This window comes from Oratosquilla oratoria, chromosome 24 (genome assembly GCF_046742065.1).
Source record: "Oratosquilla oratoria isolate Oo_2021 chromosome 24, ASM4674206v1, whole genome shotgun sequence".
Taxonomy (NCBI): domain Eukaryota; kingdom Metazoa; phylum Arthropoda; class Malacostraca; order Stomatopoda; family Squillidae; genus Oratosquilla; species Oratosquilla oratoria.
Genome location: NC_134800.1, coordinates 10,756,943 through 10,770,797, shown reverse-complemented (window position 1 = coordinate 10,770,797; position 13,855 = coordinate 10,756,943). Strand labels below are relative to the sequence as shown.

The 13,855-nt window shown below is 39.6% G+C and overlaps 1 protein-coding gene across 3 annotated transcripts in view; it reads right to left on the bottom strand.

The window, feature by feature from the left end:
• Nucleotides 1–509: 509 nt before the first annotated feature.
• LOC143038443 (NFX1-type zinc finger-containing protein 1-like) overlaps nt 510–13,855 on the bottom strand; it is a 62,891-nt gene continuing 49,545 nt past the window's right edge. For 2 of the 3 annotated variants that reach the window (XM_076207640.1, XM_076207641.1), the window contains exon 12: nt 510–4,516. In XM_076207640.1, the coding sequence (XP_076063755.1) occupies nt 3,735–4,516 (782 nt within the window). In that variant the 3' untranslated portion in view covers nt 510–3,734. Of the gene's footprint in view, nt 4,517–10,859; nt 12,684–13,855 lie in introns of those variants that run through there. The other variant, XM_076207642.1, reaches the window with a different exon arrangement.

Sequence of the window (13,855 nt, the reverse complement as noted above, 5' to 3'; positions counted from 1 at the left end):
AAAGTTGTTAGAAAAACAATCGAAGTGAAGAAAGAAATTAACGCAAAACACAAAAATGGCGTTCGTTTGTTTATCTGATCTTGCTGTGCAGAACGGTATGGCAAAGTCTATAGTTTGCACTATTCTCAAGAATAAAGTGATAAAGTTGGCTGATGTTGCATTAGTAAAGACCGCAAATACTTGAGAAAGTGAAAAAGTTGTTGCTTGTTGTCACATCGCAGCCAAAAGGGTACAGTACATACATTACATGATAACTTTAGTGTTGCTTTGTCATTAAATCTACAATGACCGCAAAAAACTATATATTTTGAGCGCATATAAAAATGTTACACGCGAATCGACGTAACATTTTTATTAGTTTTCCCGCTATACGAGAAGTGAGCGGAGCTAGTGCCGACGTAGTGTGATAAGTCCCTCCTTACTCCCTTTCAACCCGACGCATCGCTCCTCAGTGAGCTACCAGAGCTCGACGTGAGCTGACTACCCACGGGCTGCTCCCGAGCGCCCCCTTTTTTTTTTTTTTTTTTTTCTTTTTTTTATTCGAAAGCCGCTTTTCCCACCCTGTATCTCCACTTCGACCAGGCACAATGGTAAAAAGTCAACTTTCTTTGGCGCAGAAGAGTCGGGCCCTGGCACTATTAGAACAAGAAATGTCTGTGATACGCGTGGCGGCTGAGCTGCAGGTCACAAGAATGACGATTTACCGCCTCAAGAAAGCAGGTGGCACACTGCCCTCGGGTACCACACCACGAAGGTAGGAGGGCTCTGGCCGGCCAAGAAAGACTTTGCCACGCACAGACCACATCCTGAAGAGAGAAGTGATGTTAGACCCTATTATAACGGCCTTAGAACTAAAAGAAAAACATCCGGAGCTGCTCGAGAAGGTCACAGTCAGAACGATACAGCATCGACTTCAGAAAGACTTGAAATTACCAGCATGTCGAGCCGCCAAGAAACTTCTTCTGATTGAGAACATGAAAAGAAAAGACTGCAGCTCTGCAAGAAATATCAACACTGGACATCAGAAGAGTGGAAGAAGGTCATGTTCAGTGACGAGAGTACATTCCGGCTCATCAGGGGTACTTCGAAGATCGTCAGACGCCCGAATAATGCCTCCCGCTACGACCGTGAAACATTCCGACAGCGTGATGGTGTGGGGCGCCTTCAGCGGGAATAAGGGCAGAGGTGGCTTATTCTTCTTACCCAAGAACGCCACTATGAAGTAAGACAACCACATCGATGTTCTGCGTGACCACATGATGAAGTTCTGGGAGATGCACAAATGCAACTTTTTCATGCACGACGGCACACCAGCACACAAATCAAAAGCGGTCAAGAAATTCCTCGAGGATAACCATATTGACGTTCTAGAGTGGTCTGGTAACTCCCCTGACCTCATTCCAATCGATTTTTTTTTTAACAAAATGAAGAACACCCTGCAGAAGAAACGACCCAGCAGCATACCGGAGCTGAAGGAGACCCTGAAGAAGCAGTGGATTTCGATGGACGCGGAGTATTTCGCCACTCTCGCCGCATCCAAGCCCAGGAAGATCGAGAGGGTCATCAAGATGAAAGAATATGACAAAATACTAAAATGTAAATAATTTTGTATAAGTATTGTAATCATAAAAGGTGAATAAAACCCATTTAACTTGTACTTTTGTTTATTTAACCAAAAATTCTTAGTGTAACATTTTTTTTTTTTTTTTTTTTGCGGCCACTGTACTTCTGTTATGGTTTTTATTTGATTTACACTTTAATGTTTTATTATATGATGTATAAAGTGTAATTAGGTAAATAAGCATTCATCTGGTGCTTGAGAACGAATTAATCTCTTTTACATTATTTGTAAAGGGAAAATATGATTCAATTTTTGAACAATTCGGTTTCAGAAAAGATTTTCTGAACAAATTGTTCGAAAACCAAGGTCTGACTGTATATGCCTTCATTGTAAGTTTCCCATTTCATAAAAAATGAGTGCATGATTATCAAATTCTGTTTTTCATGTGGCTATTGTTAGATTATTTACTCACCTTTGGGAGTAATTTGTATTCAAAGGCTTACATCAATTTGAATTCAGCCTTCATGTATAAAGGTCAACTCATATTCTGGCAATCACCAAACAACATATCACTGTTAACCATGTCCAAAATATCAATGCTAGTAAATTATGGTAGCATTGTGGTCCTGGGAAAAATCAGTCCTTCTTTATATGCTTTCATTTATTGAAAATATCTGCTTATAGATGTTCTCAGGCTTCTTATTTTGACCAAGTTCATTTGTCAAGTGAATTGTTCTCAGGCTTCTTTTTTTCACTAAGTTCATATATTAAGCCCTCCTCTGAAATTATTAGTTTCAATCAAAATGAGTCTTTGACTACCCCCTGAAAATGCAGTAAACCTGCTGCCTGGAGGCAAACTTCAGCACATCAATTGTTGCAAGACAATACCTATATGTCTTTATGCTTACCCTTGAGTTAATGACTTGTTCAGTCTATACTTGTGCATGCGTACTTGTGTGCTCATGGTGCAAAGTGCATGATGGTATGCTAACAGATGCCTATTGTGTGATCTGACCCTCAGTCAGAGAATCTGACCTCTAGCCACCTACTACAGGACATCTGCTCCAGAAATGTGACCTCCAAGCTTGCAGAGATAACCAAACCTAAGGTTCATCAGAATCATAATGAATATTTCTATTTTAATAATGTTTTTCGTGTATATATGTATATGTATATATAAAATTATTGGGTGCTCACACTCAGGTCCATATTGCACATGAAATAGACATAAGAAATATGTAAATAAATATATATTGTAAAGATGTGTTGGCAACCGTCACACATTTTTTGTTGTTGCTCCTCCTCAGGTAGCAAGTGATAGACTAGGCCCAACTGTAGATCATACAAGTTAACCTAAATAAAGAGAAGAACCTAGCAGTTTTCCTCTTCATGTCTCCAGTTATTGTAGTCCAACAACCTACCTAATAATTATATGTATAATAACCTCTTAAATAAACAACTTTTTACACATTTTCCACTTTTTAACATTTGTGAAATACAGGATTAGAATGTACAGTATACCATATGACCATGATGATATCTCTCATACATATATACCAATAGCTTTTTACCCCTTACAAGGGAGGTAGCCAAAGTCAAATATCCACTCCCACCCATTTCATCCCCACATATGGCTCTCCCATTCACCACCCCTCCCTCCCTCTTTACTTGGCTCCTCCTGAATGACAGGCCATCCCTGCATCTTGCCCACTGCCTTGGGTCAGAAGCTATGCAGTAAGACATAGCACATCCACATTACGGCTGGTTCATTTAATCGGAGGCCCCACCTCTCTGTTCCCTTATGCAGAAAAAGAGAAAATGGGGAGAAATGCCTTCTAGCTGCATTAAAATATCATTCACACATTCTCCCTCAACCCCCCCATCCCCCACCCACTCCATCCATGGTTTTAGCATTACATACAAAAGGCTCCTTTGTAAGGAAGCTATACATATGCAAATGACAGTATCATACTGTCATAAAAAAAAACAGAGTTAGGAGTTACATCTATAACCAGAATCACAAAATGAAGGATATGGTACTATAAATATCTAAATTTGGAATCCTGGACTATTTTATTTAAAGTTGCACAAGATTATTTTTTTAAACACTGGTCTATATCAGGATGACATATCATACTAAGCATCACAATCTCATTAATACATACACCACTTCCTAGACTATGTTGTCAAAATCAAAATTGACCATGTTATTTTGCTCAGACCATGCAGCATATCTGGCTCCATCCATTTCTGTGGCCACTGCATTGTCACTGCGTAGGGCATGATTTCCACCCCCTATTTTTGCCCCACAGTCAGGACAGTCTTCTTCTACCATTGCTCCACCACACTCAGTAATGCAATAAATATGACCATTGGGACATTTGTACCAATGTCCTTGCTTTAAACCCATAGCCTTCAATACCTGCTGTCGCTCTTGATCTGTAATGCCCAGCTGTCCCACCAATTTCTCTGCCTTGCGTAACAGCTCTTTTACTTTGATTTCATTCTTTTCCCTAAACACTTCTGTTGGTTTCATAAAATTCTGCAATGAAGAAAAGATATTCTGCACAGCTGGATTGCATCTATTTTGTAGTTTCCACACTGATGGAAGTACAGCAATTCTATGCATCTCGCAATCAATTTCCTCCTTCATTTGCTCTGTCACATGATGTTCTAGTGCCATCACACGTTTAACAAGAGATGATAACTGTTTTTCTAAATCCACATGGCCATGATGATTTATTGCTTTCTTTTCAGGATCTCTTAATCTACATAACAAACCTGAAGACTTCTTTAGAATCTGAGCTTTGAAATGAAGCAGTTGAAGTTCTGCATCACTGAGGAAGCTTTGCTTTTTCTTGACACTGTTGCTTTTCTTTAGGTCTACAGCTTTGTAAAGTTGTTGAGCTTCTTTGAGATATGTTGTTTTTCCACTTGTATGTGTTCCTAGTATTTCTGTGGAATACACATGAAAAATAAACATTTTAAGTTGATACCAATGTCCAATCTATTTCCATGATACTGGTTTTACTTAAAAATAAACAAACAAATGAATAGATAAATAATTATAATAAAAAGGCAGTGATAGTGAAATGATTCAGTCTAGTGATCTAGCATTGCATCTCAGAAGACCTGAATCTATAATATCTGTTAACAGGCCCTAGGTGAGCTCTTATGGATCTCTTGAAGAAATGCAGGTCTCCCATCCCATACAATTGGGTTTTGTTCCTGAAAACACGATTACATAGCAACTAATCATATGGTGAAGAAAAGTAAGGATAGTGATCACCTTGAAAAGGGTGGAAATGAACATCTACTTAGCTTAGCTGATCATGAAAACGAAACTGACTAAGTGTATAGCAAAATAGGATATTAATGTAAGAGCAATTGTATACATGAAATATTTTTGCTTGTAACCACGAGGAAATTAAAGATCGGAATACTGAACGTTTTCGTCTATTAAGACATTTTCAAAGTACATAGTGTCACAACAAAGAATAACTTAAATATAATAATATAGAAAACAGGAGAGGTCACACAACGTAAATACGAAAGGATTATCTTACAAAGAAACAAAAATATGAAAACAATAAATAAAATGGGTGACAATTGAAACAGGTGAAAAAATGTCACACAGCATAAACCACAAGGATGACAAATGACAAGGTGAAAAAAAAGGACATTCAACATAAAAGATAATACATACATACATATACCAAGGCTTTTTCCCCCTTCCAAGGGAGGTAGCCAAAAAGGGAAAGGCATAAAAACACTCCCACCCATTTCATCCCTAAATACACTCCACACCCCTCCCACCCTTCCTCTCATCTGAGCACCTCCTGAATGACGGGTCATCCCTGCACCCTGCCCACCGCCCTGGGTCAGAAGCAGTGTCGCAAGACACAGTACATCCACAGCGAGGCCGCTTCATTTAATCGGCGACCCCCCCCTCTCCGTCCCCCTTTGCATATAAGGCGAGGACGGGGAGAAATCCCTTCGGGCTGCGTCAAAATTTACTCACACATACTACCCCACCCCCCCACTTCCCCGCCCATTCCTCCTCATGCAGTCACAACATCATCCATATACAACCATTCTCCACTCACCTCTGTCTTCCGTCCTCTCCCTTCCTTCCTCAACAGACATTCCCCTCTTCCCCAAAGCCCCCTTCACCCCATCCATCCACCTCATCCTAGGACGTCCCCTCATGTTCACTCCCTCCACATCTGCCTTCCATACCTCTTTTACTAGTCTTTCTTCACTCATTCTTTCCATGTGTCCAAACCATCCTAATATTCTTTCATCAACCCTATCTCCCAAATCCTTTTTCACCCCTGTTCTCCTCCTCACCTCCTCATTTCTCACTCTATCTAGCCTAGTAACCCCCACCATACTTCTCAGACACCTCATCTCAAACACATTCAAACTCCTTCTCTCTTCTTCTCTTATGTTCCACGTTTCTGCCCCATACAGTGCTGTTGGCACAATCACTCCTTCATACAGTCTCCTCTTCGCATCCATTCCCAAATGTCTATTCCTCATTACACTCTTTAAACCACCAAGGCATTTACTCGCTTCTCTCAATCTACATTCTACCTCCACCTTCACTCCACCTTTTTCTGCTACACTTGCACCCAAGTATCTAAAACTATCCACTTCCTCCAGTCGCTCTCCCTTAATGTTCACTTCCAGTCTACTGCCACTTTCACCCCTTGTACATCTCATCACCTTACTTTTACCCACATCTATCTTTAGCTTTCTTCTATCACATACTCTCCCAAACTCTGCCACCAGCTTCCTCAATCCCTCCTCTGACCCTGCCACAAGCGCAGTGTCGTCCGCAAACAACAGCTGGCTCACCTCCCACTTTTCTCCATTTTCTTTAACCATCTCCAATCCCTGACTCACTACCCTAGCATTCACCTCTCGCACCACCCCATCCATGTATAAGTTGAACAGCCAGGGTGACATAACGCATCCTTGACGAAGTCCCACCTTTACTTCAAACCACTCACTCTCTCCATTTCTAATCCTAACACATGCTCTACTACTCTCATAAAAACTCTTGACAGCTCCCAAAAGCTTTCCTCCTATCCCATAAATCTGCATAACCTCCCACAGTGCCTTTCTGTCTACCCTATCATAAGCCTTTTCCAGATCCATGAAAGCCCAAAAAACATCCTTCCCCTTTCCTATAGCTTTCTCACATATCTGTCTTACCACAAAGATCTGATCTACACAACCTCTACCCGTCCTAAATCCACACTGTTCCTCACCAATTACTCCCTCTGTTCCTCTCCTAATCCTCTCAATCAAGATCCTCCCATAAGCCTTCCCTACTACACTCAACAGGCTAATCCCTCTGAAATTACTACATTCACACTTGTCCCCTTTTCCCTTGTAAAGAGGAACTATACAGGCACTACTCCAGTCCTCCGGTACTCTACCCTCTCTCCAGCAAACATTAAATAACCTCACCAACCAGTCCACCATCACTGCACCTCCCTTTTTCAGACATTCTGCATGACATCCATCCAGACCAGGTGCCTTACCTGCTTTCATCATCTTTACAGCTGCCTTCACCTCATCCTTCCTTATTTCTCCTCCATTCTCCTCACTCATCACTCTCATTTTCTTCGCATTTCCCACTGCAGCTATCTTTCCTTCCCTATCCTCCTTCACATTCAGCAACTCCCTAAAATATTCTGCCCATCTTCCCCTCACTGCCATCTCTTCCATTATCAACTCTCCATCTATACCTTTTACCTTTTCTTCCCTACTTGATTCGCCTCCTCTTCCTCTCTTAATTTCTTTCCAAAACATCTTTTCATTACTTTCAAAATTTTCTGTCATACTCCTACCCCATTTCACATCTGCTCTCCTCTTTGCCTCCTTTACCTTTTGCTTTACTTCTCTTTTCTTTTCTTTGTACGTCTCATATGACTCCCCTGTCCTCTTTTGTAACCAATCTGTGAATGCTCGCTTCTTCTCTTCTACAGCCTTCTTTGTTTCCTCATCCCACCATTCACTACCCTTTCTTCTATTTCCCCCTGTCCTTCTTGTTCCACACACCATCCTTGCACACTTTAAGACTCCCTCCTTGAACCATCCCCATTCCTCCTCCACACCCATCTCTGCTCTATCCTTTACTCCCTCCCACTCCTCCTTCAGCTTCTTTTCGTACTCCTTCTCCTTTTCCTTTTCATTCAAGGAGTTCACTCTAAGAACCTCCCTACTTTTTGTCCCTTTCCTCCTTCTCCATCTATCCTCCACTCTCAGCTTACCTTCCATCAAAAAATGATCTGATATTCCCCCACCCTCTCCCCTTAGCACATGTACATCCTTAACTCTTCCTATCATAATCCTATTTACCACTACATAATCCATTAACGCTCTATCTACCACCCTTCCCTCCACCACCCTCTCCCATGTGTACTTATGCTTGACTTTTTTCCGAAACACTGTATTTGCTATCATCAACTCTCTTTCTAGACACATTTCCACCATCAACTCTCCACTACGATTCTTTCCTGGAACTCCACACTTCCCAACCACTCCATCCATTGGACCATTTCCCACCCTAGCATTAAGGTCTCCCAGTACTATTACATTGACATTTCTTCCTAAACCCTCTATGCACTCATTTAAATCTATCCAAAAGGCCTCCCTTTCTTCCATGTTCTTCTCACAGCCCGGCCCATATGCACTTACAAAGACCCACATCTCCTTTCCCAGTTTCACCTTCATCCACATTATCCTTGAGGAAACCTCCTTCCACTCCACTACCCCTTTACCTATCTCCTCACTTACTAGAATAGCCACCCCTTCCCTCCCTCGCCCTCTCTTCACTCCTGATAACCTCCCACTTACACTCCCAAACATACACTCACCCTTCCCTTTCAACTTAGTTTCACTCAAAGCCAACACATCCAACTTTCTTCTCACAAACATACTACCTATCTCTTCCCTTTTACTCTCATCTGTACCACATCCACGCACATTAAAAGACCCAAACCTTAGGGTGCTGGCCCGAGGCCCTCCAGCACCCCTTATGCCTTTCCTTTGATTTTTAGGAATTTGCCCCTTGGGGCTACAGGGAGAAGGATGCCTAGTCCCTCTCCCCGTCCCTTTCTTCTCGCCTCTTACGATCCAAGTGGGAAAACTTGGTGGCGGTATTCTTTTCCCCCACCACAGGGAATTCCCCCAATCAGAAAGAGAATACTCAGAGAAATGGTACAGGACAGCAACAAGGGGTTGGGGGACAGCATAACGGAGGGACAGTCGTAGTATAAAAGTGTCATCATTTCTCTATGAACAGAATTTCTTCTATCATAGACAAAATGATGTGTGGCTCTGGTCCGTAGGGGCGCCCCATATAGACCCTAAAGTATCGACTGCATGCTACTTTGCCACAATAACAAGCAACCAATACCCCAGACGGGGTGACAATTGACACATGTGATTCAACATAAAGATTGACTTACAAAGAAACAAATTATATACATATGCATACATACATATATATAATAGAAAATAATAATAACAAGAATAAATAAATAAAAATGGGTGACAGATGACACAGGTGAAAAAAAGTCACACAAGATGGCTAAGGCGGAGCTTTGGGACATTGTCCTACAATTTGGTTAATAACAAAATTATCTAATTTAAAAAGACCAGTGCTTAAATTGAGATTTTCATTAAAAGTTTTTTTTAATGATACACGATTCAATTATATTTCTTATCAAATAAGAATTACTTGAAACAATTTCTTGGGAATTGTCCCAATCAATACAGTGATTGTAGTCTCTAATGTGAGCAAAAATCCCACTTGAAGATTGGCCAGTACGGACACTATACTTATGCTGGTTCAATCTAAGTTTTAATTCCTTGCCAGTCTGGCCAATGTAACACGTATTACAATTCTTGCAAGGGATAGAGTAGACACACCCCACCGAATTATCCGGTGAATTCTTGATAAGAAGTTCTTTGATTGTATGGTTCTTAAACACAACATTAACATTAAACATCTTAAGGAAACGAGGGAGTTTTACCAAATTAGGATGAAAGGGAAGAACCAAAAGATTCTTTTTATTAAAAGGATCTTTTGGGGAAGAATCAACATAGGACTTCTTGGCCTTATGTTGTGATCTAACTATCACATGATTTGGGTATCTCAAGTTTGATGCTATTTCATAAATCTTTTTTATTTCTTCATCTAAAAATTCAGGACTACAAACTCTAAAAGCTCTAAGAAACATGGAGGTAAAAACTGAGATTTTTGTGTTAAGGTGGTGAGCAGAATAATAGTGAACATATGAAAGAACGTTAGTTGGTTTACGAAAAACATCAAACCTGAAGTACCTTTCTTTTCTGTGAATAGTAACATCTAGAGAGGGTAATTTGTTCTCTTGTTCTTGTTGTTGTTGTTGTCGTTCCCTAGACTGTCTGTCCGAGCAGTCCCGTCTCCCCAAGGAAGGCCACAGCCAAAACTGGGTTTTCCCACAAATCCTTTATAGAGTGTATGTTGTGTTGTTTGCGTGCATGATTGTGTATAATGCAGTCTTCCATTATGTGTTGTATGGTATGGGGTGAAGTGTTACATCCTGGGCAGCTGTTCACAACACGGTCTTGTTCTTGTTTTATTTTATGGTTTGATTTGTACTGATAAGTGCATACAGGACAGTTAGAGCGGTGACAGATGACTCGTGTAGTGCTTTTGTGTCTGGTCTGTGCCATTTGATATTTTCTTTTTGCCCCCTTTTTAATTTTATTTCTTATTTTCGGTGGAGCCATTTGGTGACACTCTGTACTTACTCTGTTATCGATTTCTGGGTATTGTTTAGAATTGGTTTTGTTCCATTTATCATGACATGTGTTACGAGGTTTTTGTCAATTCTTTTCATTTGGTTAACGCTTTACACAAATTTGTAATTACCTTTTGTCATTCGGAATGGGTTTTGATTTGGTTCAACTTTGTACACTCCGGTGGGACCTGTCCCAGAGAACATCGGTACACTATTTAAATGAATCCTTTTGCTTACTATGTATAACCCTGAGGACGAACCCCGGACAGGGTTCGAAACGTTTGTAATAAATTCTGTTACTCTGAGTCCAGTGTTTCGAAATTTTTCCGATGTCATGGCTCCTGGACTCCAGCTCTTTACGAACATATATATATATATATATATATATATATATATATATAATATATATATATATATACATACATATATATATATTTATATATCTAGAAAGAAGGGAACAGATTCTTTTGTATGCAAGTAGAACTCAGTATGACAGCATTTTACATTTATTTTCTTTTTTGTATTTTCCAGTTTTCTATATATGTTTGTTCTTTTATTCTTTACCATTTTGTATTGTTACAGATATATGATTCCTGAAGATGTCCCCTTGAGGACAAAGGTGCAGAGTGGAGGGGGGGTTACTTAACGACTCCCCATGCATACATATGACCACGTTTCTTACCTTTAGTAAAGCAAATCTAGTCTATGTGTACTGGTCTTTCTACTCAGATTTGCATGATCTTTCAGTTCTGAGGCCTTGTAACACACTAGCTATCTAAGGTTTAACAACATACATGCTGTGGAGGTTCACATTCCATATCTGGAGTATAAAACATTTTCCTTTTTTTTTTCTTTATTTATTTATCTATTTTTTTTATTGCCAATACACATGACACCAGCACTTTAATGATATTAATGCAGAAGATTAAAGGGACATTCCATTATATGGATGAAGAGATGATGAATTTTTTTTTATCAAAACCCTAATACATCCAAGTGAATACAGTGTGAATGATATAAGCAAGATTGAGAGAATACAAAGGGCAGATGAACCATATGAAGAAAGACTAAAGATAATGGGTCTGCCAACCTTGAGCGTTAGAAGAGAAAGAGGTGACATGATTACCGACCTATTTATGGACCAAAAGGTCTCTGTCAGCATGCTCTGTCTTTGTAAAGTGACTAAAGTAGATTCATTGCATTGATAGAAGAGATCTGATCAAAGATGGGAGGGCTGATCATGGAAGTAAATTAAGAAAGACCACATGTTGAAAGGATGTGAAAAAATACAGTTATATCATGTGTATGTAGAATAGCTTAGGTGATATAGCCAAGCTCAAACAATACACAAGTTCAAGTCTAAACATGACAATTGGAAATTAGAGATATGGATTAGAAAATTGGGTAAATACATCGAGATTTTTTTTTTCTGAAAATTATTCTGAACAGTGGTTACACATGTTCAAAACTAGTTCCATTAGTAAACAAGTTGATTTGTAAAACCAATGGAAGATATTTCTACTTCGACTGATGCTCAAATACCTCACCATACTTTCAGATCATTTCATGAGCTACAACATTACCTGAAAGTAATCTATAACTTGTGCCTCCAATAGCTTCCCTACACTCAGGGCATCTACTTTCTACCACGGCTCTTCCACAGTCTCCAATACAATAAACATGACCATTGGGACACTTGTACCAATGGCCTTGCCTCAACCCAATGGCTTTTATGATTTCCTGCCTATCCTCCTCAGAAATTCCCAAGCCACCAACATATTTCTCTGCTTCTTTCATTAAATTGACTACAAGTTTTTCAGTTATCTTTTCAAACTTCTTTGTTGGATTCATTGCACTTTCAACTTGTGAAACAAGCCTTACCACATTTGGATTGCTTGTTTTCTCCTTAAGTTTCCAGTAAGATGGAAGCATAGCAATTCTGTGCAATTCACAATTATATTCATCTTGGGTTTGTTCTGTTACTTGCAAAGTCAGAGCCATCAGTCTCTTTATCAAATCATGTAAAAGATTTTTACCTCTAGCCAAATGGGGACATTTTGAAGCTTCTCTAATTATGGTTTGGGCTGAGTGCAAAAATCTCATCCTAGGTATATACAATTCCTTTTTAGATGAACTCAGATCTTTCTGCATATTCTCTAATATCTCTGAAGATTTTTTCAACATATTTGCCTTGAAATGAAGAAGATGAAGTTCTTCATCACTCAAATATTTTTGTTTCTTCTTCACAGCATTGCTATGGCCTAAGTCTCTTAGAAGACTGCCAACTTCTCTCGGATAGCTTCTTTGCAGGTTTGGTTCTGGTGGAAAAGAAAATTATTTTTTGAAATGTTTCCCCAAATGATACAATTCTGCTGGATGAACATATCCTGTAATTTTCCAAGTGTATTTTATGTAATTATATCATTCCCCATTAGAGTCCTTACATGCTTAAGGCCACAAGGCAAAGCTCTCAATCTCACCCGCCTACCCACCCTCCATCACCACTTCTCACATCCACCACCCCTTACTACCTATTTTAGCTATTGGCTTGCAAAATGATTATACAGATTTCAAAATTTGTATTTAATGTCCCTATTGTGAGAGGGTCAAGAAAAATGTTTAATTCTTTGTCAGTTCTACCACAAAATTTGTTGATTGTGGAAAAATATTCAGGGTTTCTTTGATCTTTTTTTATTATCATTATTTTGTCAGACTTGTGGGTTCTAGGCTAGAATTGCCTTCCTTTAAAAGTGCCACCACTGGGTACATGATCCACCCACTCCCATGTGAGGGCCCAGTTCACCATATATTTACGAATTCAAATAACTATTTTTTCCCATCATAGATTTACAATTTCTTTTTTAAGTATTCTTTCCTTTCCATCTACTGTTTGGTTCAAGGGCCCTTGCTGAGAACCTATTATAGCCTATTATTCCTCTATGCCTATAGAAAGAATGGGTCTTCTGTGCTGCATCTGCAAGATGCCCTACTGATCTGGAAGAAATCCACCCATCTTCAATCAACCAGACTATAAGGCAGCATAATTTCCCTACCTCCACAAGGTGGTGTGGACTAGGACCAATATTTGGTCACCACATTAGGCCCAGAAATTCACTCTACCCATCTTGCACCATCACTCCAACTATGTCCCCTCTTTTAATCCTGTTTTTTTCACGAGTAGGTCAATAGCCGACTGCCTGACCTCCTAAATTTCTGCCTAGTAGTTAGACACATAGAAACCAAGAGTAGTATTCACCTAACTGTAGTGTACAGGAATGTAGTCATAGGGTCCTGTTCTCTCCAGCCTATCATTCCTAGCTTTACATTCATGTTTAGTTTCAACTTTTACTACATATTTTCCAATTGTCATACTTAAACTTTAATACATGTATTGTTCTAGTTTGGGTTATATCCCCTTCTGAACTAGCCCAGGTATTTGTGCATCTATATGGAAGATGTATTTATCCACATACTTTAGACTTTTAGTTTT